The 24,737-nt window shown below is 44.1% G+C and overlaps 2 protein-coding genes across 16 annotated transcripts in view; one reads left to right on the forward strand and one right to left on the reverse strand.

The window, feature by feature from the left end:
* Positions 1-16,377, forward strand: part of NCOR1 (nuclear receptor corepressor 1) — a 101,385-nt gene extending 85,008 nt beyond the window's left edge. For 5 of the 14 annotated variants that reach the window (XM_044993387.1, XM_044993392.1, XM_044993391.1 and 2 more), the window contains 14 exons: positions 623-832; positions 1,060-1,209; positions 1,870-2,055; positions 2,541-2,706; positions 3,522-4,021; positions 4,641-4,769; positions 5,911-6,068; positions 6,313-6,536; positions 7,062-7,199; positions 8,072-8,217; positions 9,844-9,897; positions 11,085-11,306; positions 12,316-12,498; positions 13,342-16,377. In XM_044993387.1, coding sequence (XP_044849322.1) covers positions 623-832; positions 1,060-1,209; positions 1,870-2,055; positions 2,541-2,706; positions 3,522-4,021; positions 4,641-4,769; positions 5,911-6,068; positions 6,313-6,536; positions 7,062-7,199; positions 8,072-8,217; positions 9,844-9,897; positions 11,085-11,306; positions 12,316-12,498; positions 13,342-13,529 — 2,654 coding nt within the window. In that variant the 3' untranslated portion in view covers positions 13,530-16,377. The remainder of the gene's footprint in view (positions 1-622; positions 833-1,059; positions 1,210-1,869; positions 2,056-2,540; positions 2,707-3,521; positions 4,022-4,640; positions 4,770-5,910; positions 6,069-6,312; positions 6,537-7,061; positions 7,200-8,071; positions 8,218-9,843; positions 9,898-11,084; positions 11,307-12,315; positions 12,499-13,341) is intronic. The other 9 variants (XM_044993395.1, XM_044993397.1, XM_044993402.1 and 6 more) reach the window with 4 other exon arrangements.
* Positions 16,378-18,610: 2,233 nt separating this feature from the next.
* Positions 18,611-24,694, reverse strand: TTC19 (tetratricopeptide repeat domain 19). Of its 2 annotated transcripts, none has more exons than XM_044993284.1 (10): positions 24,459-24,694; positions 23,745-23,848; positions 23,121-23,231; positions 22,710-22,748; positions 22,446-22,502; positions 22,050-22,111; positions 21,228-21,322; positions 20,517-20,671; positions 19,959-20,121; positions 18,611-18,954 (listed from the first exon to the last, which is right to left on the reverse strand). In XM_044993284.1, exons 1-10 carry the CDS (start codon positions 24,691-24,693, stop codon positions 18,821-18,823), a joined length of 1,155 nt encoding a protein of 384 aa, XP_044849219.1. In that variant the 5' UTR covers position 24,694; the 3' UTR covers positions 18,611-18,820. The 2 variants fall into 2 exon arrangements, with proteins under 2 accessions (XP_044849219.1, XP_044849220.1); XM_044993285.1 differs by having other exon boundaries at positions 20,517-20,668; positions 24,459-24,689.
* Between the last annotated feature and the right edge of the window lie 43 nt (positions 24,695-24,737).

Genomic DNA, 24,737 nt, shown 5'->3' on the forward strand with positions numbered 1-24,737 from the left:
CTTTGTGTTTATAAAAAATGGGAGATGTTGAGGATATTTTTAAGTAAAGTATTTGTTAAAAGAATGACAGGCATCCAAGAAAAACATATCCTGAGGGATTAAACAAAAGCATGGTGAGGACCACCATCCTTCAGGGTTTTGTGAGTGAAAAGGACTTTAATTTAGAGAGTACCAGATTGTACGTTGTTTTGTCCTTAGAATCCACTCTGATGGTACTGAAAACAAGAAATTGATTTATAACTCAAAGATCAATCCACTTCCACTGATTATCCTTTATCCTGTATTTTTCCTTCTATTATCCTGTATTTCTCATTATCCTATGTGGATATTTCAGTGCTTCGCTAAAGAACATTCGGATGTACATTCACAGTTTCCTCTCATGGCTTTTTCCATAAAGCAGATTTCTTCAGTCTGGATTGCTTAACCATTCCTAGCTAAGTATGAGAATGTATGCTCTCAATGGAACATCGGCATTGAAAAGACTAGTTTTGAATCTGTCAGAGCTGGGCCTGGAGGATTGGCAACACTTTTTTAAAATATTTCTTAAGCTTTAATAACTACAAATTCCAAACTCTTCCCCCTACTGCACACTAAACTTTCCTTTTTTTCCTCTCATTCTCAGCTGCTGCTGCATACCTGTTCCAAAGGCAGCTTTCACCTACCCCAGGTTACCCAAGTCAGTATCAACTTTATGCGATGGAGAACACACGGCAGACAATCCTAAATGACTATATTACCTCCCAGCAGATGCAGGTTAATTTACGTCCTGATGTAACCAGAGGACTATCTCCTAGAGAGCAAACTTTAGCTCTCCCATATGCAGGAGCCAGAGGTATGTCAGCCTCCTCCAGGCTTTCTTTGGAATATGTTCTGGAGGGTGGAGTTTGATATATTAATGGGTGCGTTTTTAAAACTGGTCTCTGCATATGCAAAGCAAAACTCTGTATAACACTAGTAGAGAGCCTAGATGCGTATCTTCCCCCCACCCCCTTTTTTTTTGTAATTGTAAATTGTTGAGATTAGTGAGTATATCCTAACTCCATTATAACTTTTGAACAGGAATTATTGACCTGAACAATATGGCTCCCACTATCTTAGTCCCTCATCCAGGAGGAACAAGTACCCCTCCAATGGAGAGAATCACTTATATCCCTGGCACCCAGCTCACGTTCCCTCCGAGGCCTTACAACCCTGCATCTATGTCACCAGGTAGGAGCCTCATTGTTCTGTATTATCCCTAATCCATTGACATTCTAGAATAATGACCCTCTCTATCCACTAGTCACTGGATAAGTATCTTGCTGCTGTTCCAATAGCTAACCCCTGTGCCATTCACTTTGGGTGATGGGAGAGATGATTTGTTAACTTTATTGCTTCAGTAGCAGCCAGAGGTACCCAAGACAGGATCAGGGCCCCATTGTGATAGGTTTTGTATATATCTGCTAGAAGCCCTGAAGAGAAAACAATTAGAAAAGCAAAAAGTTTAGTGTTTTTATTAAATACAGTGGGCCAAATTCTGTCATCTGATACATGAACCCATTAATTTCTGTTCGAGGGTGGAATTTGGATAGGAATTTTGGATAGGAATCTGGAATAGGATAAAATCGTGTTATCTGCCAGCTGGATAGCTCCTATCACCGTGTATTAAAGCAATGTAGTGACTTGGGAATGTTTCCCAGCCCCTCCTCTCACAGTGAATTTTAGAGTTCAACCATCATAGTCCAGTATGTAATTCTCAATGGAATCAAAGTGGTTTTGGGCATTCATAAATATTCTTTTCTGGCTTCAACTTACATCAAGTGTGTGTCAAGTAGTACACACTGCTGAGCTTTTCACTGTTTGCCTTACACTTTTCATTCCCGTGTGAAGCACTTCCATCTCCTGTGCATCTTATAGGACACCCTACGCATCTGGCTTCTGCAGCTGCCAATGCTGAGAGGGAGCGGGAGAGGGAACGGGAGAAGGAGCGGGAGAGGGAACGTGAAAGGGAGCGGGAGAGAGAAAGAGAGAGGGAGAGAATCGCTGCAGTTCCCGCTGAGCACTACCTTCGGCCTGGTGAGTGTGCATTGCCACATTTGGATCAGTCTTATATACAAAATGTAACTAATCAATTTCCACAACCACTGTTAGCACTTTTGTTTTGACTTCTAAAAAATAAAAAACAGTGCTGTGTAACCTATTGTTAGCATGATCTAAATGGGTGATTCCTAAGATATGGAGGTTTTGCTGTAATTGACAGTGGTAGGTAGTATGTTCTTTTTATCTTTGATCAGTTGTAATGATGCAGAATCTGGAGGATGGGATCAGTCCTGCCCCAGTTGGCATTTCACTCTGTGTGATGCAGATTGGAGGATGCTGTTCTTCAGAAAGCTTTAAATATTGTCTGTGCCTGACAGCTGCATAGACATATGAAAAAGGGTGTGGAGGAGGCAATAGCGTTATGATACTTATTTGTGCATTGTTATATACACGCTTATTACGTTATAATAGGCTGTATATTTTTTTCCCCCTTCACTAACTTTCGTTCACACACTTGAAAGGTACAGAGCAGCCTGGTAGACCTGGCAGTCATGGATACGTTCGCTCACCTTCCCCTTCTGTTAGAACCCAAGAGAACATGCTGCAACAAAGGCCCAGTATTTTCCAAGGAACCAATGGGACAAGTGTAATTACCCCTCTGGATCCTGCTGCTCAGCTACGCATCATGTATGTTCCTTAAACTCCTGTTACAAAGAAATATGTTCTGGGATTAAGCTCATTACTAAATGTATTTACTTTGCATGAAAAATAGTAGAGACTAAAAGTTACCACCATCTGCTAGGTCTTTGGCCTATGGGAAATGACTTAAGGCAGGGGCGGGCAAACTTTTTGGCCTGAGGGCTGCATTGGGTTTCATAAATTGTATGGAGGGCCGGTTACGGGAGGGAGTTGTGGCCTGGCCTCCACCTCCTATCTGTCGTCGTCCCCCCGGACTCCTGCCCCCATCCAACCCACCCTGTTCCCTGATGGACCCTCTGGGACCTCTGCCCCATCCACAGACCCCTGCCCAGTCCCCTGACCGCTCCCAGACTCCCATCAGCCCATCCAACACACACACACACACATACACCCTTCCTGACTGCCCCCTGGAGACCGCTGCCCCATCCAACCACCCCTTCTCCCTGTCCTCTTGACTGGCCTGGGAATCCGGGCTCTGCAGCTGCGCTGCCCCAGGAGCTCACAGCCCTGTCGCCCAGAGCATTGCGCCGGCGGCGGAGCGAGCGAGCTGAGGCTGCGGGGGAGGGAAAACAGCAGAGGAGGGGCCAGGGGCAGGCCTCCTGGTCCAGGAGCTCGGGGGCGGGGCAGGATGGTCCCAGGGGCCAGATGTGGCCCGTGGGCCGTAGTTTGCTCACCTCTGACTTGAGGGATAGGTGTTAACATCACAAAAGTTGTACTTTGTGGGAAGCCTGGAAGAACCAGCTGAAATCATTGAATTGCTGTTGTATGATCTAATGCAAGTGATTTTTGATATTTGCTAACAGGCAGCTGACACCTGGAGCCCCCTCCATAACTCCAGGGTTGCCTGCTTCCCGTTACAACACTGCTGCTGATGCCCTCGCTGCATTGGTGGATGCTGCAGCCTCTGCTCCTCAGATGGAAGTTGTCAAAGCAAAAGAGCACAAGCATGAAGGAACCAGAATAGAAGAGAACATGGGGCGCAGGTCAACGGTGGTTAGTGAACAGCAGCAACAGATGGAGCAGAAAACACTGGAAGCAGAAAAGAGGTCTGTTCAGTGCCCGTACACGTCGGTAGCTTTTTCCAGTGGCAAGTCCCAGGGTCCGTCTTCATCGGTAGTTTATTCAGAGGCTGGTAAAGACAAAGGGCCTCCTCCTAAATCCCGGTACGAGGAAGAGTTAAGGACTCGTGGGAAGACCACCATTACTGCTGCTAACTTCATAGATGTGATCATCACTCGGCAGATTGCTTCGGACAAGGATGCACGGGATCGGGGCTCACAAAGTTCAGATTCTTCTAGCAGTTGTACGTGTCTTCACTCTTAATTACTATTCCCTCGTGCTCTTTTCATTGCACTTGCTACATTGGCCATTAAGGAGATGGCACGTCTGAAGGGATTTGTTTTATCTTGTTGCTACTAATGCAGTGCAGGCCCTGTACCGTCTTCCATTTTTATATAATTGATAGCTGCTTGACATGAAATAAAACAATACTCATTTATACAATGCTGTAGCTATGCATAGCACTTTTCAGGCAAACACAGTTTTTCCTAAGAATCTTGTGATGCTCAGTGCAAAACTTACAATCACCTGTATAGTGAACGTTTAGACTATATGCCTATGGAAGTCTTAGATGTAGAAGGGAATGGCTATCTTGAATCACAGAAAAACAAAACTAACCACACTAAAGATCACAAGATACTTCCTAAAAATAATAGCTTTCCATTTGTAGTAGTAAATGCATTATGAAAGTGAGGAGAAAATGCTTATTTAAATGCTCTAATAGATTTGTCCCAGTCATGAAAATAAAATAGATTCCCTACATTAAAATTTTTGGCAAGATTTATTAACTCTTTAATATTAAGGTTTCACACTTACACAAATTTGCATTTTATTTTAAAACATCTCTGCTGTTGAACTCATAGTATCTTCCCACCGATATGAAGCACCTGGAGATGCCATTGAGGTGATTAGCCCTGCAAATTCTCCTGTACCTCCCCAAGAAAAACTACAGTCCTATCAACAAGAGGCACCGAAACCAAGCCAGGCAGAAAGTAAGTCTGTTTCTTTTAGATAAAAAAAAATTATGTCCAAGTATCTTAAATATATATTCCCTTTTGAACAGTTGCTATGAACTCATACACTTGTGTATATAAAGTACATTAGCAGCCTTTAAGTTGCAACTAAAAGCACTCTTGAATCTTTAGAAGCTTTTTCTAGACCATATACTTGTGATCTGTGAAAAGTGGAGAAATTTGATTAAATTTATTGAAAATGCACTAGTGATACTCAGCACTCATCAGTTATACCTCACTACATCTAGGAGGTTGGGTGCATTATTCGCATTTTGCATACGGAGAAAATGAGATAAATAGGTTGATTTGATCGGACCCTACAACTAGTCTGAGAGGGAGCCAGAATTAGAATTTGAGAATTCCTGATTTCTAGACCTGTGCTTAATTCACTAGACCAGTGTTTTTCAATCTCTGATCTGCGAACCCCTGGAGGTCCACAGACTATGTCTTAGGGATCCATGAAAGGTTGTCATTACTATAGAACAGTGGTTTTCAAGCTGTAGTCCACAGACTGTGTAAGAATTCCAAAGGGGTCTGCACCTCCATTTGAAATTTTTTAGGGGTCTGCAAATGAAAAAGGTTGAAAACCACTGTGCTGCTGCTTATTGTAATATGCTCGGATTTCGAATTAACAGAAAAAATGCTTCTGTTAAGTTATAAAATACTTAAATTATCAGTGTATTGGTTGTTGGTCCTAACACATTTTGGTGAAAGAAACTGAGGTGCAAGTTACATCAGTTCAGTTGGCTGTCGAAGTACAATGAAATTAAATCAGTCCAAAAATATGGATTCAGTGCTATTGTAGACTAGTACTTTCTGTTGCCTGTTTTGAGTCAAAGGGTCTAAATCAATGGTTCTCAATCCACGAGCCGCTTGCGGCCCAATCAACAAACCGCTACAGCCCATGTGATATCCTCAGGGTCATACAGGTAGTATATATATTGTGTGGATGCGGCCCACTGGTCGAAATACTAAGGAAAGAAGGCTGTATTAGACAAGCTACTTAAAATTTCATGCAGAAATGTTTCCTGTATCTCTCATAAATATTCAAAAAACTCTCAAAGCTTAAACTTCAGAAATGTCTTCTTAGAGTGATATGCTCCTTTTGTTTTGAAACTAGGTGATCCCAACAGGCAGTATGAAGGTCCAGTTCACCGATATAGGACACAACAGGAATCTCCTTCTCCGCAGCAGCCTCCACTGCCTTCCTCTCAGGCAGAGGGGATCGGACATGTACCTAGGACCCATCGTCTGATCACGCTTGCTGACCATATCTGTGTAGGTTAATTTTGCAAGTAACTTTGGGATTGATTTATAAACATGGAAACAGTACATTTTATTTGAGAGTTATAATATGTTACCGTGTTGGTCGTGAAACCATGACATGTTACATAATCACATGACTGAAGTTCAGATTGTCTTGTGTTTGGTGCGAGATATGCCAATTGCATTTGTTCCTAAAATGAGATAATACAGGCCAATTGTTTGACCAATCTTGTTTTGTTTTGTTGCCCCCAACCAGCAAATTATTACACAAGACTTTGCTAGAAACCAAGCGGCCTCACAGGCATCCCTGCAGCCTCCAACTAGTACATTCCAGAACTCTGCTCCTGCTTCAGCTACGACCCCTACTCGGGCAAAGGCTTCAAACCGCTACAGCCCCGAGTCGCAGTCACAGTCTGTTCACCATCAACGGCCAAGTGCCAGATTGTCTCCTGAAAATCTCTCTGACAAATCCAGAGCAAGGTGAAGTGGTGGCTTTTTGGTTTGACTGTAAATTCAACCAATGCCTGCATAAGTAGCCAATAAAAATTAACAGTGGATTAGGCTTAACTGATTTGAAGTAGGTTTATCCTTCAACCTTTCTTTGCTGTCCAAAGGCAACTTATATTTTATGTCTACTTTCTGCAACAAATAGAAGGAATTTATGGCTTAACTTTCTAAGAGTGTAGTAAGGAAAATGATAAATACTCACTGGTGCTACATTGTAGATTATAGCCATCTGCACAGTTATACTAGATTTACCTGCACTTGATCTTCAAGCTTTGAGGGAAGAAGGAAGAGATGTAAATACATAAAGCTCATAGAAATTAATCATTTATGTGGATAGTCTGAAGTCTTGTGTTTCTGTAATATCTTTCATCCCAAAGGATACCATAGACTTAAATGGTATATAAGCAAAATAGACTTGATCTTTGATTACTGGAGTTTGTTTTTAATTGTGCTTGTTACACATCTGAAGAGTACCTCTCCTTTGTATTAAAAATTTAGACCTGGGAAGTCCCCAGAGAGAAGTCATGTCTCTTCAGAACCCTATGAGCCAATCTCACCGCCGCAGGTCCCAGTTGTACATGAGAAACAAGACAATATTATATTGCTTTCCCAAAGAAATGAGCCTGCTGAACAGAGGTATGTCTAAAAACTGAACTTACTATATCTTAACCTGTATCTCTGAGTGGTCAGCAGCAGCTCTGATCTCTGAAGTGAGGCACTATTGTCTAATGGCAAGAGCAGTGTAGTAGGAGTCAAGACTTGTAAATTCTGTTCCTGATTCTGCTACTGTAGGCAAGTCACTTAGCGACTGTCTACCCTGTTTACAGATGGGTGTATACCTCCTACTTCCAAGAGATGTTTAAATTCACTGTATGTAAAGCGCTTTGAGAGGCATGGGTGAAAGACTCCATATGTGCAAACCACCTTTCATAATACAGTCTTTGGGTTTCTCATTGCAACCAATGTGTTTTTAAAGAATTTACGGGTTTAGGCCCCAGAGTGATGAAAATCCTTGGAGAATTGAATCTCCTCTTAACTTTTCAGAGGCAACCTGGTTGAGTGGCTAGGGTACAGGACTAAGAGTCAGGAGCCTTGGGTTCTGTTCTTGACTGTGGCACTGACCTTGTGTGCATCACTTAACCACTTTATGCTTCAGATTCTCTGTTAGTATAATAGAAATATTGATACTTACCTCCATTGTCAATTGCTTTAAGATATACAGATCAAATGCATTGAGATGGTGGTAGTGATTATGCGCTTGGCAAGTCATCAGTCTGGCACTCACTTGGGCAAAGTTTGGGTGTCCCTAACGTAATGGAGACAATAGTTGAGTGTATCGATCTATGGGATATATAGCTATTCTGTATAAAATTGCTGATGGGGGTTATAAGATATGTTGAATTTGGGCCCCTGGTGTAAACTCATGCCAGAGTTTAGAAGTGATGGGAAGGTTTTTAAAGCAATGCATGTTGATGTGTAGTTCATCTTTTGACACATGTTGGTCTCAGCAGGACTGACTCTCGCTCTCCAGGGAGTATAAGTTACCTGCCTTCATTTTTCACCAAGCTTGAAAACACCTCTCCAATGGTGAAGTCCAAGAAACAGGAGATATTTCGTAAGTTGAACTCCTCTGGTGGAGGTGACTCTGACATGGGTAAGTGGGACTTCACTTTCTCATTGCATTTTCTAACGTAGGGTATCCTTGGATGGCAATAATGCAAAGCCTAACCCAGTCCTGTTTCAAATACTTTTTGTTTTATTTAATGTTATGTTTTAAAAAATTACTACCAAACACTTGGAAGTTTTGCCATATATATTTTGTTCTTGTATGTAGGAGTTTATTTTACAATTACAAGGTTAATATTTTGTTTGCGAGAGGGAAACATCTTCTGTAAACTAAGGGCAAGCATTTTATTTTGGAGCCAGGAAACATTGGGCGAAAACCTGCATTCTTATCCATGTATGATATATTGGGTTTTCCATTTGATGTATAAGATATGTAAACATAAGCTTGCTTACGTGTTTTCTGCTGAAGTGGTGTCATGCTGCCAGAGGGGCTTCAAAGACTCCTTTTTGTTGTTTGCTCTTGTAATTATAGGTGTCAGTACGACAACCTCGAAACCACAAATAAGTTGCGTATAGTTTGGGAAGCAAATATCAACGTGGTGGAACATGTTACTAGCACCATATTGTACTTTACTGCTAATTGAAATCCCCATTTTGCTGGAATGAGTTTATTCAGGAAAGAGAATTTGGTTTGGCTCCTAACCCTTTCATGCTCGTGGTTAGAGCACACCTCTTTGCTAAAAGTGAAATATGCTTTCAGTGAGCAAGAAGATAACTTTTGTTTCACAGAAATCTACTTAATTGTTTTGGAATGTCTTCTAAACATTGCTCCTCTTAGAACTGATGGAAGGGCTGTGGATTTGGGTGTCCTTGCCTTCACAAAAATCTCTTCTTTACATAAGTAGGCTCAGTGATGCTGGCATTATTTGTGGTGTTAGACATATGTTAAGCCCATGTTGTCTCATTCTGTGAGAACATTGTAAGTACCGGGAATGTGTAAATAAGTGTGGTAAACATTGTCCTCATCTTTTAATAGACGTTGGTGGGTATGTGTGATAGATCCTGCTGTGCTGCACTAATACATTTCAGCTAAACTTTCATCTAGACTTTTAGAACGCTAATATACTATCCACCACTGTCATTAGCTGATTATCTGTTTGCTTCATGTCAGTAACAGGTCAACTATCTGCAATCTCAGATTATTAAAGATATTACATAATGTTTGTGTTATAAATCCAGTAATTTGAATTAATTTTTCCAGCCATTTCAAAGTAGTTCTAAATGGTCGTAAGTAAAGACACATGTGGTATCAAAATTCATATGATACATTCACCAAAATGTGTGTTCAACCAGGGAAATAAACACAGCAGCTTGGTTTTTTTTATGCGTTTTAAAGACCTCCAAGACCAGGAAAACCTTCAAAGGTCAATCTAGTGTCTGAAAGAGTATTTTTAAAGGAAAGGAAAGCTAACAGACAGATTGTGTCTGAGGTTGTGTTTATGGACCAACATTAAAGATGAACCTCTGCACATAGTTTTATTTTACTGAGCAACCTGTGGTTCACATTCACTGCACTAAAACCCAAAGGTGAAGTCAAAACAGATAAAGTTGCACATTAATGAGAGAAGACTCTTAAATTACTCATACACATTAGTACATATGTAGAGCTTATCAGTAATATAAAACAAACGTAAATGTTGTGTTTTAATTGCAGCAACTGCTCAGCCAGGAACTGAAATATTTAATTTGCCAGCAGTCACTACCTCAGGTAAATCTTTCTGAAACACTTCTTGTAACAGAATTTGCTGATTGTAATACTTTTTAATAGGTGTATTGAGAAACTCTGAAATAAGAAGGGAGGGAGAGGGGGGGCGAATGCAGAAATAAGCCAGTAGAGCCCTAAATGTGGAAATTCCTGTTTCAGTACACTAGGGAAAAGCAAAATGAATATAAAAGGGAATTTGAATGTATGTCTAAAGTACAATTAAGGCAGAAATTTAATTTGTACTAGAGTTTGGCTTGTAATTTTCTTGCACTGTCATCATCATGCAAATATCTTTTCCTTGGCGTCTCATTTAATCAAAATTGTGAACACTTGCAACAAAGTTCTCTACTTAAACAGTTCATAGCTAAATTTATTTTATGAATTATCATAAACTTTATTTAAATAGAAGGAAGAAACTGAGCTATTAAAGTATTTGCTGTATTTACATTAAGTTCTCTGAATAGCTTCACATCAAGTAAGAAATTGTCCTAAAGTACTCCTCGTTTATTAGTAACTATTAAACACTTCTCCGGTCTCCTGCCTAATCACTGTGTAGTTCATAACTTGTCACTTATAGAGGCAGTCGGAGGTAGTAATCCAAGCTGTGCCACAAACTCCCTTTCTGACTTTGGGCAAATCATGTTACCACTCTACCTCCGTTTCCCCATCTTTAAAATATTGATTTCCCTTGATGAGGGGGGAGAGGTTGTGAAGATCAATATTTGCCCAGTGTTCTGTATTTAGTATTTAACTTGTAAAATAATTGTCGCAACATAGAATTTTTATGTTTCATCATGAGAAATCCTGTTTTCTGGGTGGTCTCCTTTTATGACCAACATATTTTAATTGATCTGATTTTGATTAATATTCTGTCAAAATTGGCATCCTTAACTGCCTTGGCTCTTAGTTTTTAATACACATGTAAGTATCTTATCCTCATGCAAACAGGAGACTGACATAATTGACATGGCTCTTTAATGTTTGCTGCTGGCATGTCTAAATTGTAGCCATTGTGAGCTGCTTGGTGCATGAAGCTTTGCATAAACTGCTCATCTTTGTTTTTTGTTTTGTTTTTTCCTTCTTCCTCTGTCCCTTTAAAATCTTCTCCCTTGTCTCTTTGTTATAATTCTTTTGAGGTGTATTTTGTCCTCCCCTCCCATCCTTCCCCTCACAATTTCTTCTTCTCCCAGGTGCAGTCAGTTCTAGGGGTCATTCCTTTGCAGATCCTGCCAGTAATCTGGGTCTGGAAGACATTATTAGGAAGGCATTGATGGGCAGCTTTGATGACAAAGGGGAGGATCATGGAGTTGTAATGTCCCAGCCTATGGGGATAGCACCTGGTAGTTCCAACCCTGCAGTCTCAGCTAATAGCGAGGCCCGTAGAGAGGAAGCTAATCCATCACCCAATTCAGGTGAGAAATCATTTTACAGCTCCTCAGAATTGCAAGGCCTTGAGACGGGTAGTAATTGTGGGGTGTAATTGAAGTAGTTAAGAGAGCGTGAAATCATGAAAACTGAGAAATCCGTGCTCCCTGACAGTGCTATGGAGGCAACATGTTCACCCCTTGGGTTGGGGACAGGTGCCTCGTTCTTCAGCAATGTCCCCTCCAGTTCAAAGAAGCAGTGCCGGTACTGCAGAGTCTTAGCCAATGTTTCTTTTCTGAAAACATGGGGGCTAGGATAGGTAAGGATGAAATGAGGGGGATGCACCTGCATAGTGTTGTGGTATAGAAAGATGCCTACCTGGAACAGCACCTCTAAAGAGTGTACACAAACCTTTGCAAAATGGCTGACTAATGCATGGTAACTGTAGCTAGCATTAGGTGAAAGTAACCTGTCTCTTCAAAGGGAAGGAAATGCATTATGTGGCCCTCTCCACTGAAGAATTAACCCTTTGATGATAGGAGTGGGGATTTCTAGAGCCCTGCACAGATACAAAATTTATATCTCCAGATATAAATCGGTATCCACAGAGCTGCAGGTCTATTAGAAACTGTAACGGCAAAAGCAGCAGCATGTCGGGCCACCACTCCCAGGAGCCAGCGCCCTGTGCTGGCAGCTCCTCCGGAGTGGCTGCCACAGGGCGCTGGCTTCTGGGAGCAGCGGCCTGATATACTGCTGCTTTCGTTGCTGTGGTTCCCGGTAGAGACCTGCAGCTCTGCGGGTACCTCTTTATATCCGCGCAGAGCTCTGGGGATTTCTCAGCAATGGTGCATGAACAGCAAACAGAAGCTATAGGCTGCTACCACCAGAGGGTTAAAGGTAACTCTTCAAGTTAAGAAATCCAGATTTGATTTGCTGAAAGGAATCTCTTTATACAATTTAGCTTGCTATATGGCAGTTTGGTTATAAATTTATTATTGAGTCTAAATTGTCTTTTTTTTTTTTAAATAATCTTTTTACTGTGACTTCCATTTTCAGGAGGGGGAGTTGGCAAGCAGAAGTTAATTGGCAAGTCTAATAGTAGGAAGTCTAAATCTCCTATTCCTGGGCAGGGATACTTAGGAACTGAGAGACCTTCCTCTGTCTCATCTGTACATTCAGAAGGAGATTACCACAGGCAGACTCCAGTGTGGGCCTGGGAAGACAGGCCTTCTTCAACAGGTGAGAAATGTTGCCAGAAATACTACTAAAAAATAACAGAACTAGAATTGGAATTCTGTGGTAAGGTTAGATGCGGAAAGATTTTAAGTGTCTGGGCCAAATCATCACAGTATCCAGATCCATTAAACAGGGATCTTTTTTGAATCAGGTATGTGCAGAGTAGCAAACCATCTCTTTATAAGGGAAGACAATGTTCTACCAGGCATTTTAACACCGAAGTAGGTCATTCACACCACAAGTGGTTTAATTAGTCCTCTCAAAAATTGTAATATTCTTTATCAGCAGCTGAGTCACCGGAGATGAGTGAAATTATTTTTTAACTTAGGAAGTAATTTTTTTCTGTTTTCAATCTGATCCTTGCAACCAACTCTTCACTGTACAGTGAGAGGCACCAGTGGAAAACTGGTTTTGGGAAATTTTTGGTCCACAAAGCTTGAAGGATCACCGTAATCCCTGAAACTGAAACCCAGTGTATTATAAAACCAATATTATGAGGTTCATATGCCAAAGAAATGTGGTGAATGACTTGTGTTTCCTGCAATGTTCTGAGTTAAAGCTGCACACGTAAACGAAGATGATGGTAATCAAGAGTTGGCCTCCTTGTAAACAGATTACATGTGATCCTGGCTGCTATAAACTATGGGGATTTTAAGGAGTAAATTTAACTTTCCCTTTCTCAGGGGTCTGGTGTTAAAATTATTAGGTTCTGGAATCTTGGTGGAAAATGCCAGTGTTGACCTCTGATCTGTCACACGTCTATTCATGTAGTGAAAACAAAGTTAAGTCTTGAAGATCTGGTTGGAGTGATGCCTGTCTTATTTGAGTTAAACTTTTTTGGCTTAGGATCAACTCAGTTTCCTTACAACCCTTTGACAATGCGGATGCTCAGCAGTACACCACCAACGTCTATTGCATGTGCCCCGCCATCCATGAGCCAAGCAGCCACTCACCAACAGAACAGGATATGGGAGCGAGAGCCTGCACCACTGCTTTCAGCACAATATGAGACTCTGTCTGACAGTGATGACTGAACTATGCAGAGTTTTTTTTAATTTGTGGGTCGAAAAAACTCTATTTTTGACTTATGCCCAAAGGGACTTCCCAGGAGAGCAAGGGCCACACACGAAGAGATGATGGGGAACTATTTGGAGAGTAAATCGAAAAGATTCTGTCTGCACAGACCACGTGTAGGAGGATCGTGATCGAGGAGGGTTGATGTACTAAAAATAAATATGTAAAGACTTTTTAAAAAGTGGACTATTCCTGTTCTGCATCTGTTTGTAAAGAAAACCATAATGTCTTTAAATCATTCTTCTGTAAATAGAGAGTACTTTTTGCAGTGTTTTTTCCCTTGCTATAGTCTCTGGTGTACTTATGTTCAATCATTGCATAAGCCTTGGGGGTCATTTTGTAATTTTTTTTAAAGCATTTTCTCAAGTGTAGAGTACTCTTCATACCTTACTCTCCCAACCGACATAGCATCATTGCCCGTTAATGCAGTGCCACCTCTTACTGGTGGTGTGCTTCAATTTAATTTTTTCCCTAGACACAGTGGTGTTCAAGCTCTTGTGAAAATGTTGATTTTTAAGACTGACCCCTTAACAAATTCTGTACATTAACATAGTCAGGTCTGCTGAGGTAAGATGATATTTCTTTGATTTTTAAATTTCTGCCACATTGTAAATGTTCAGTGCGGTCAGTTTTATTTAGCAACACTGCAGAAATATTATTGCATGGGTATGTTTATGGTTCAGTTTAAAAAGAAAAAACAATAACAAAAAACCCAACCAAGCAGCTTCTGGAGTCATACCTCACTGTTATGCACACTGGTAATTTAACTGTGCCCCAAAAGACTATTTTAATGTTTTCTGTTTCTGCATTGTATGCAGCTGAAAAAGGCTACTATTTTAAACAAATTTTACTACCATAAATATCCATATAAATCACAGCAGATTGCTTAACTGAACAAAGGCTCTGGGTGGGTTGTTGGGTCCATCAAGAAAAATATATCCACTGCTCTAGTTTAAAAATAAATAAAGCTACTTCCTGAGCTTTGTAATCAAGGAATATGAGAGTCAGCTTTCTGGGTTCTGACAGCCAGTTTGAAAAAGATACTGTGATTATTGCTCACTTCATTCTAATTGCTAAATGTCTTTTAACATGCATTTTAAAACCTACTCCAGTAAGAAAAGTGATTTGCATGGAAACCTAATTTTTTATATTGAACCAACCCCTAAACTTTACTTGATAGAGACTCTCTCTAAAAAAAAATTGCTTATGGTACTAGAAGAGGGTCTTTTTAATCATTCATCTGTCAGTGCCTGCTGGAATTAGAGGCCTCTACTATAGTAATATACTTGTAGTACATGTATATACATGCATCTGATTAGTGTGGCCATCGTGTCAGTTGGAATCTGTTTGCCACATTTCACTTTCATATGGTTGCACTGGCCCCAGGACCATGAGTTTAAGTGCTCTGGGGTACAAGGAGACAAGTATTGATATGGGGAGAAAACTATTGAATGGGTGGGTGGAAAGTCAAATATTAAATGAAACATTTAAGCAGCATGTGTCCCTTCAGCAATTTGAACCAAGACCACATTCAACATTTGTCTCAGGAAGAGGTTGTCAAACTTATCACAATCTTTTAGCCTACTGAAGAGTTTAATTTTAGACCTGTATTTGCAATTCCTTATGTCTGGAAGGTATACAAATTTGTGTTAGCTGTAACCTGGAGTCCATGCAGGTGCTGCGTTTCATAGGTCTGTGGTGCCCTTTGCCTGTATTTAACAAATGGGAAGAGGTAGAGAACCCCTTGTGCTGTAAATCTTTTAAAAGTGTGTTGTACTTTATTGAAGAGAGCCCCAGGTTGTCCCAACTGTAGGAAAGAGAAAGCAACAAGAGATTTTTAGACTCCTCTCTGCTGGTTTGCAGTCTGTCTTGGAAACTTGATGAGCTGTAAGTATTGCAGATTTGCTTTGCTGTTGTATTTAAATGCTGTATCCTGCAGCGTTAAAATCAGTTGGAAGTGTTTAAAATCTTTAGTCCTCCTGAAAATGTGAAAACCCTGAAGCATGTCAGGTGTAAAGTGAACAACTCTGTTGGGAGTCCCTATCCCCCTGATTTTAACTGTCCTTTATTTTCTTTACTCATCTTCAAGGACACACTGCTATAAGTTGGTCTCCCCATATTGTGAATTTAAATTTGGGAAAGTGAAAAATGGAGTGCCATTCCAAAGCTTGTCTTTTCTCCTTTCCTCAGTGTAACAAAACCTCAGTATGTTTGAAATAGAGGCTTGTACCTGCAAAGCCTATGGTTAATTGTACTGTATGAACATCATCTGTTCTTTAGCCTAATTTACATAAAGGAGGGAAATCTGTGTGTTCTCTTTACTGCTGCTGCAAGGTATCCTAACTAAATAAGGGTAGTCAAGCAGCCTCTCTTTTGAGGAATAACCCTAGAGGCATAGGATAAGAGTGGCATTTGCACATCTACTTTTGTTTTTCTTATTGTGAAGCAATTTTTTTAGGGTTCCTTAAGTTTTAATTTTTGATAATACCCAGAGCCTAAGCATTATTTAAAAAAAATTCCAGTAGCCTTTGAATATGGAATTACACCTGGCCTGTTTCAAACAGGAAGGTGTCTGTAAATCATTGTTTACAAAAGTAGTTTACTACAAATTCGTAACTGTTGATTTCTGATCAGCGCTTTCATGATGTTTTCCTCTTGGTATGTTCAGTGATTCTGATATGAAAACATTTCAGACTTGAAAAAAACCCATGAGTCATGCTAAAATTCAGTTTTTTTCCCACAAAATGTCTTCAGTAGACAATGACTTCTGGATTCAGACCAATCAATAAAGGGGATCAGTTCTCCATTTCCTTTTGCTCTGTGTCCCTCTTGTTTTGCAGCATCAAGCTGTGTTGATGAGTGACTGACAAACACAACACTTGACAGAAATAGCTGAAGCACCCGGTAGGGCACTGAAATTCAAGTAGTCTCAGATTACAACACTAGAATAGACCACTGGAGTTCTAGGAAATAGAAGTCCATCTGGCAACTGCATGCTCATACTACAGTGAATGTGGTATATAAAACATAGGGTATTTAGTCCTTCATTCTTCATGGGCACACCTGAGCCTGTAATTGTTGTTTTCTCTTCCCTTAGCAATTCTTTGTGGCAACAAACCTGCACTTGTAATTAATGGGAGGCCTAAGCTTGGAAATCAGGCCCCTAGCCCCACTATTCACTAACCTGGCCTATGCGTTCATGCATTCCTGCTAGAAGGCCAAGCTATGCAGTCTAGAGAGGACCAAACCTGAATGCATTGAAGATTGACTGATCTGCTGCCCAACAACACTAGTGTAAGTAATCTGAACAGTGACAATGTTCAGGTGTGCACATTACACCAAGGTGTGCTCTTGAATAGGATGGTAAACAAACCTCTTACCCACTCTGCTTCTTGAAAACCCCAAAGCTAGCTCTACTTGTGTGACACTACTTAAAGTAATTCTGCCTACTTAACTGTCCTTAGGATTGTTATAACAGTCTTTATTTTATCCTTCCCTCTTGGGTAGCCTTGCTATGAACTGTTCAAAGGCTATTTGTGTTACAACCCACACATCTGCATATCAGTATGAAGTACAGTGCTCCAGGGCTGGGTTGAGGAGGCACTCCTGTCATTGTTTTTGAGCAGAACTACCTCTTGCAGCAGGAAGCTTCAGGTGTTTAGCAACAGCCAATAATGACTGAGTTTTGTAACCTTTACACTGTGGAAGGAAAATCTTGAACAAGCAGTTAATTGGGTCTTGCTCAGTAAGTGCACTCTGGGCACAGGAGGTGAAACTGAAGTGGGTTAATATATATCTGATTTCTGAACAAAATGACCTGTCTTGGGAACACACAATCTTCCCCTCACAAGGGGTGAATTTGTGGATACTTACTGTGGTCTAGAGGAGACAGATCTGCTCTCCAGTACAGACAGCACCTTTCAAAAATGGAAACAAATATGCCAAGGCAGCTCTCTCTAAAGTCTCAGTAGCAGTAGTATAAGTGCCTCGCACTCCAGGGAAGAGCAATCATTTCCATTGTACAGAGGGGAACTGAAGCAGATTAAGTGATGACATTCCTATACATGATTCACAGTACCTAACAGCCAGCTGTGAAGGGGTCCTATTGTGTGAGCCCCTGTGCACAGAGCGCACAGTCTCTCCCCCACTGGCCTTACCATATATGTAGACAAGAGAAAGGGCTAAAATAGAGAAGCCCAATGAACAATGTAATTGTGGGATGGTGCATCTTTGTTCCACAACTTTCTGGTTTAGTTTTTTTAATCCTGTCAATGAGGCTAGGGTGGGAGAGAATATTTAGAGTAAAGACTACAGGAAAGCCACTGCCCACTTCTGTTCATCAGGCCCTGCTTGAATTGGTTCCTGTACCTGGTTCAGTTTACCTTGACCTCTGTGTGTTTTTTCCTAAAGGTCACAGCTAGGAGAAGGGGGGGATGCCATATGGGTTCCAAAACCCCTCAGTGGGGAAGGGGTCCCCTCTGCTGCAGAGTTCTGATGCTGGGGGAGAAGGGGCTCCATTTTACCCCTTCTGCAGCAGTCTGTTTGACTTAAGAGTCCCAGGGTTTGGGCCCTACCCACCTGGTAATCCCCCTATACCACAGCCTCTCCCAGCAGTCTAGCTGAAGTGCATTTGTTCCCTGCAGTAAGAAGAAGAAAAAAAGCAGGCTTGGCCTATATTAATGGTTCTATCCCTTCTCACTTAAAAGCTAAATGAAACTGCTTTTTACTACCACTCTCTGCCCTCCTTCCTTCGATGTAAATGGCTCTGCATTGCAGTGCTGGGCACTAGTGGTGCTCTAGCAGGGTAAAGGGAAAGTGAGAAAGCACTAGTGATAATGTTACTGTTTCAGTTGAGGCATTCAGCAGGAGCTCTTGTGACTTGTAACTTTTAAAAGGCACACCATTCTGAGCACTGGTCAACACTCCCAGTGAATCCACTTCCCATAGTAGTGACAGACCTCAGATTAAAGCAGAGCACATTTAAACTTGGTAATCAAGTACAGTTCAGTGCACTCTGTTCATGAACTAATGAGCCTTTAGCTTCCAGCAATTCAATCAAAGCTTTATTTTGAGTTTGTCAAGACCACTACCTCCTTCCTTGTACTTACTCAGTACTGAACCTGGAATTAAGCTATTTTAGTTCCCACTGAAAATGGCAACAGGTCCCAGCCTTCCTGTGCTCTGTATAATCCACCACCTTGCCTTCAGCAGTTCATTCAGTCCAAGCCTCCCTCATTTGTGCATCACATGTTCAGTTTGACTGCTTTCTCCTCCTGGCCAGCTCTACTAGTTCCTCCTGTATGTGCTTCATGGATGCAGTGTCTCCTTTCAGCTCTGCCTGTTTCAGGGCTTTTCTGTACACCTCTTTTGCTTGCAGAAAGTCTTCTGTGTTCAGGGGAGGAAGAAAGCACAGTGAATGTTACACCCACCCCTGCCCCCATCCTAAGCTGAGTGATTACACTTAAAGTACCGCTTGGAACAGTCAGGCACAAACCAGGGAGGACTGGGATTTAGTTCATTGTTGAAAGGGAATTTCTCCATTTAGAAAATAAAAGCTCTGTCCCATTCCCTCCCCTCATTGTTCTTTCTGTACATGAGCAGCTGTCACTAACAGAACCAGCACCTCAACTAGCCTGTCCCAGGCAGGATCTGAGGATGAAGGAGGTGGGGAGAGTCCCCTCCACTCCTGCCAGCCTAGAACTCCATGATTCACTCTTCCCTGGCAGCAGTAAGACAGACAAGCTTTACCAAGGGCTGTTCATGCTTTGCTAGTCAGAGCTACTCTTCTTGTGCGCAAAGCAGGGCAGCAGCCATGTCTGGGCTCCAGAATTTAAGGGTTAGATATGAATCTTGCTGTATGGTTGCAGAGTCTTCAGCCCATGGAACTAACTGTACGAGGGATGGAGCAGTAGCTGCAGCCAGCCCAACACAGCTACCCCTAGCTTAAGATCTCAGGGATGGGATATAACTGCTGCAGTGTTCTCTGGTAATTACCACTACAGCCAGTGCCCAACAGAGTGGGGTGGATAGTGAGGCAGTTAGTGGCTGTCAAGGAGTGGTAGGTAAGAATTCAAATCAATTTAAAGTCACCTGCCTCCAAGGCATCAACTCTTCTCTCCCCCCACACCCCAAACCAATCAGTACAGGCATCTTCACTTGACAGGTTAAAATTTGAAAGCAGCATAAAATGTTGTTTAAGACAAGCCAGGGCTATTCTACTGAGTGGGAAGGAGAGCAGTGCTACAGCAGCACTGAAGTCCCTATCCCATGTTCATTGGGACAGCACAGGCCTTACTCCCTCTCTCCTCCCCCCCACCCCCTTACTGCAATCAGAAGAGTGATAAGCAAAGAAGTCACCTTTCCTGCTTGGGCTGGGTGTCAATACTTACCTTTGTGCATCAGAATTCCTGCAAGGTTATTCAGCACCATGTGCTCCTCAGGGTGCTCGGTCTGCTTTGCCAATTCAGATGCCCTCTTCACATGTGTATATGCCTCATCATAGAGGCCCTGGGCATCCAGCACAGTTGCCAAGTCATTCATCAGTACCACGGTCTGCACCAGGACAGGGAGAGGAAGTCTTAGAGCTGGGGGAGGAGGAGTTTTGCTTTTAGAAGTTAACCAATGGCAATGCAGATACAGGGTCCTGTCTTGACCTACAGCTACGGAAGGCTGAATATCCAGCTTAGCCAGCCCTGGCACACCGGTGCCCAAGCAGCACAAAGGAGGGGGGGTCTCATAACATCTCCCCATAGATGAACGGGTCAGTGCAATAGGTTTCCCAGAGTAGCAGAGGATTCAGTGCTGGCAGACCAGGACAGATCTAGCTCAGTCCTCCCCTGCCTGGGCACTGGCACATGTGTACTCTTGACCCCCTGCAGGGGCATGAGCTCAGCGCCCCTGCTCCAGCACATGCCATTCTGAGCCCCCAGCCATCAGTCCCTGCTCACCTGGGGATGGGTGTCTCCCTGGACCTCCTTGGAGATCTGAAGTGCCCTCTCATACATTCTTTGGGCCCCAGGCAGCTGTTTGTTGGCCAGGAGGTAGCGACCATAGGAGTCCAGGCACAGACCAAGCAGGAGATGTGTGTTGGCTCTTTCCTCTGCTGTGAGCAGGAAAAGAGATGGGTCAAAGTGCTGCCCACTTCTCTCAGGAATGGACACCAGACAGCCCCCCTGAGGGGACTTTTACCAACACCTGTCCGAGCATTGTCAAAGGATCAGCACTGAGTAATATTGCCAGAGCAACACCCTGACGCTCCTGAGACAAGATCTCTGCCCTGTCCAACCTTGTTTAACAGCAAATGCAGAGGGTGAGGCACAGGCAGCAGGTATGGCTGTGACAAATGGCAGGACAGCAAAACAGATTAAGGGCTCCATGGGCAGGGAGCCAGTATGACGTGTTAGGGCCACAGCAGACACGGAGAATGAAGGAGACGGTTGGACAGTCGGGGTGGGAGTGCACAGGTGACAGGGTGGTGAAGGAAACAAAGACAGATGTAAGATGGGGGCAGAGACAAGGAAGGACACAGAGCTTGACTGCAGCTCATGGGAGGAGGAAGCGGCTGTAAGAGGCAGGAGAGATACCAATGGCAACATGGGAAGGTCCCTAGAGAGGCAGAACGCTACACTGATGACAGCAAGAGGCCAGGAGCTTCCTACCTGGGAGGACATCCTCAGGCAAGTCCCTGTATTTGGCTATCTTCTCATCCAGGGTCAGAATGCAGAATTCATAGCCAGCGAGAGCCAACTTGTGTCTGCACAGCAAAGGGCAAAGGTCAGAGCTCAGCAAAGCCAGGCCATTCATCCCACACCCCCAGGGCAGCGTTAGGTCACCACCACCACACACTGGGCATTCCTGGGAGACAAACCACATTATGGTTACCGAGGGTCAGTTGCTTCCTGCTGGGACCCTTCCCTCCCCTCCCATTCTGTTGGCCTGGTTCTTGGTCACCTAACAAACAGGCCCAGGGTTCTGACAGCTCTGGAGAAGTAGCATCCCCTTCTTGCCCACGGGACACAGGGTATGGAGTGTGCCCTGCTGCTGTCCCTGGCCTACAGACAGAGCACTCGCCTACCGCGCTGAAAAGCCAGCCAGCCACCAACTACATTTGTAAACACTGAAATTGAGCCCAAAGGCGTTCAGCTGTTCTGTGAGTTTTCAATGGGACTTGTCCCTACAGCTGTTTGCAGCTATTTCCATCTAAAGTGGTAGAGGACCTAGCTGGAGAGCATGCTACAGATCAGCTGGGCCTTGCCCTGCTGCTGGGACACAGGTGCCACATCACACAGGAAGCTCATGAAAGTCACTGACTTTGAGGTCTCCATGTTGAGAATACCCTGTAGGATGGGGAAGCCCCCACCCCTCAACATAGGACCTCTTCTCTTCGCCAGATCAGAAAAAAGAGCTTCCCCTGCCCCAAAATCACCACAGGTATCCTGGAGCTAACAATCATCTGCACTCCAGCCTCACCCCGTACTCACTGGTTCTGAGCAGCATAGATACTGGCCAGCTTGAGAGACATTTCAATGATGGCATTGTCATCCTGTCGGGAGGGAGAGAAGTCAAAGGCACATTAGAGGGGGCAGCCACAATCACTCCTCTCTGAGCCTTACAGCAGAACCACTGCTTCCTCAGAGACCAGATGCAGGCCAAGATAATGCCCTATACATGGTGTAAATGAACAGCTACCTCCAGGAGATGCTGTTTGAATGGCAGGGAAGCTCACTGCCGCTCCAGTACCAGCAGCTCCCTGTAGGAGGCGCTCTAGGGAATGATGCAAGGCCACATCTTCCCCAAGCAAGAGGTAGTGTAAGGAATGGTACAGCAGCTGTGGGGACCTCACACCCAGCAGGAAGCCTGTGTGGAGAAGCCCTTACCTGCTTCATATCTCCAGCCAGCAAGAAGCTCATTGCTGCTTTGAAGAGCTTCTCTGCCTGAAACAAAAGTGAAAGTACATTAAAGAGCCAGCACCCAGGCTTAGCTGGTGTAGGTAGGGCATCTATGCCTGAAACTGGCCTTAGCAGAATCACTTAGTACAACCCAGCTGTGAGCCAGAATACTTAACATTGTAGGCAGCCCTCTGAAGATCTCAGACACAGTACAGGGCTCTTCACAGACTCAAGTGATAGGACTTTACTCACGCTGTCCAGCTGACCCCTCAGGAACGCAAGGTTTGCCATCTAGACGAGAAAGAGAAAGCACTCAGGGATGCCGAAGCTTCATCATGTGAGGCTATTGCTGAACTTGGGCTAGCTCTGCACAAAAAGGTTCCCCCCCATTTTTACCTGCAACTTCCACCCAGCAAAAACATGTCACCAGCTGCTGAAATCTCTGCCCAGTGGAGGGCAAGGGACGTAACAGGAATATAAAAACACAAGACTGCAAGGGAGTCCAGGCCCCTGCTATCCCAGCCAGCCATGTTATACAATCCCAGTCATAAATGTGTCAAGCTCAGAGGTTTGAGCCCATGCTTGGGACAGAGAGACCGAGACCACATCCCATGGCAGCTGTGAGGACCCCTGTCTCTCACATAGCTTTCCTGGGAGTATTACCAGGTCATAGGTATAGATGATGGCTTTCTTGTTGTCCGACTGATGGGAGAGTTGGACGGCTTGGTGCAGAATCCGCTCTGCTTCCTCAAGCTCCCCCTTCATGATGCTGAGCTGGAAGCGGAGAGAAGGGAAAATCTACGATATTAGAGATCCCAGCACGTGGGAATGCTGATCCCAGTGTACCAGCAGGCCAAGCAAGGACATCACTGTGCAGGTGAACACATCTGTGCTAATGCTGTTCACAGGAACAGAGACACAACAGAATAAACTGCCAGATGCTGCTCTGATCAATGTCTTGGGAAGAGCAGTTCATCTCTGCCCGCCTCATGGACGCCTCAGTGGTACTTGGGCTCCCTCCCCCCATCCATGCCTCCAAATGTCTGGGCTGGCTCATCAATAGGATGCATGGCTGAGAGTGTTGAGTTCATCTCACAAAAGGCCTCCCAGCAGGCTCTCGCAGTGGAAGTGCCCAGCAATTCCCCACCAAACCAGCATGCTTATTTCACTGAAGTTAGTGTATGTAATAAGAATGCTATGTCGGTAACAAGCTGAGGATCCTGATCTGTGACTAGAGCTCTTGGGGCTGTGCAAATACAACTAATAATAAGGGCCTTGTGAGCTTACCTTGGCTTTCTTCAAAAGGAGTATAATGGTGTCTTCAGTCCCCGCACTCTCCCCTTCCTTTGTCTCCTTCTCTTCCTCAGCATTTTTAGAGAACAAGGAGAAAGCTGGGAAGAGAAACATTTGACTGGATGAACTTGGATCTCGGCTGTGGTGACAGCTGAGAAGGTTTTGTCCTTCCCTGCCCAGGGCTGCTGGGTGGGGATTTTCTACCGGGGGAGCATGGACTTGGGAATCCCTTCAAACAGCAGGTTCAGCTCCACTGCTTGGAGTCACCCACACAGTGCCACTTCCACCCCAGTTACTTGTAACAGCCTTCCCCATTTCCACTGCACTCACATGCACATACCCCACAGTGCCTTGGCCCCATCACCTTCACCCCGAGCCTTCCATCTCACGGCCTGCCCCCTTCCCACCTTCCAGCTCCCCTCCCACACCTACAGGCCAGGCACCGCCTCTCCCCACCCTGACTCCCAATCATCTCCTCGCCTATCAGTCTCCTCCCACAGCCACCTCTGTCTGCCAGGTCCCCCCCTCAGACCCCCACCTACCTACCTGCCCCCAGCAGGTCCCTCATATCCCAGCCCCTACGAATAACCCCCCACCTGCCCCTCAATGGGCCCCAATAGCTCCTGTGCCCCCAGTGACCCCAATAACAGCCCCTCACAGCCCCCATAACCGACCCCCCCCCCGGTCACCGACTCCCGTTGCTCTCACCTGCCAGGGCGGCCAGGACGCCCCCGGGGCTGAGCCCGCTCCGCCCCCGCAGGGAGCCCGCTCCCCAGGCGGCCCCGCGCCTGCCCTGGGCCTTGTCCCACCGGGCCGGCAGGCGCGCCCCGGAGCAGCGTCTCCCCGCGGCCGCCACCAGGCCCGGGCCCCTGCGCAGCGCCGCCAACATGCCGGGCGCTCGGTCACGTGACAAGGGACCTGTAACCTGCCCGGACCTGATCATATGACCCCCCCACGGCGGAAGTAGCAAGTTCATGTGACCAGGAA

Source organism: Mauremys mutica, chromosome 19, assembly GCF_020497125.1.
Source record: "Mauremys mutica isolate MM-2020 ecotype Southern chromosome 19, ASM2049712v1, whole genome shotgun sequence".
NCBI lineage: Eukaryota > Metazoa > Chordata > Testudines > Geoemydidae > Mauremys > Mauremys mutica.

Coding starts and splice junctions, on each gene's coding strand:
- TTC19 (XM_044993284.1), bottom strand. CDS start 24,693: ATGATCAGGTCCGGGCAGGTTACAGGTCCCTTGTCACGTGACCGAGCG. Junction 22,112..22,445: donor TGGCTGGAGATATGAAGCAG/GTAAGGGCTTCT, acceptor CCCTCCCGACAG/GATGACAATGCCATCATTGA. Junction 18,955..19,958: donor AGGAATTCTGATGCACAAAG/GTAAGTATTGAC, acceptor CCCTGAACACAG/AAGACTTTCTGCAAGCAAAA.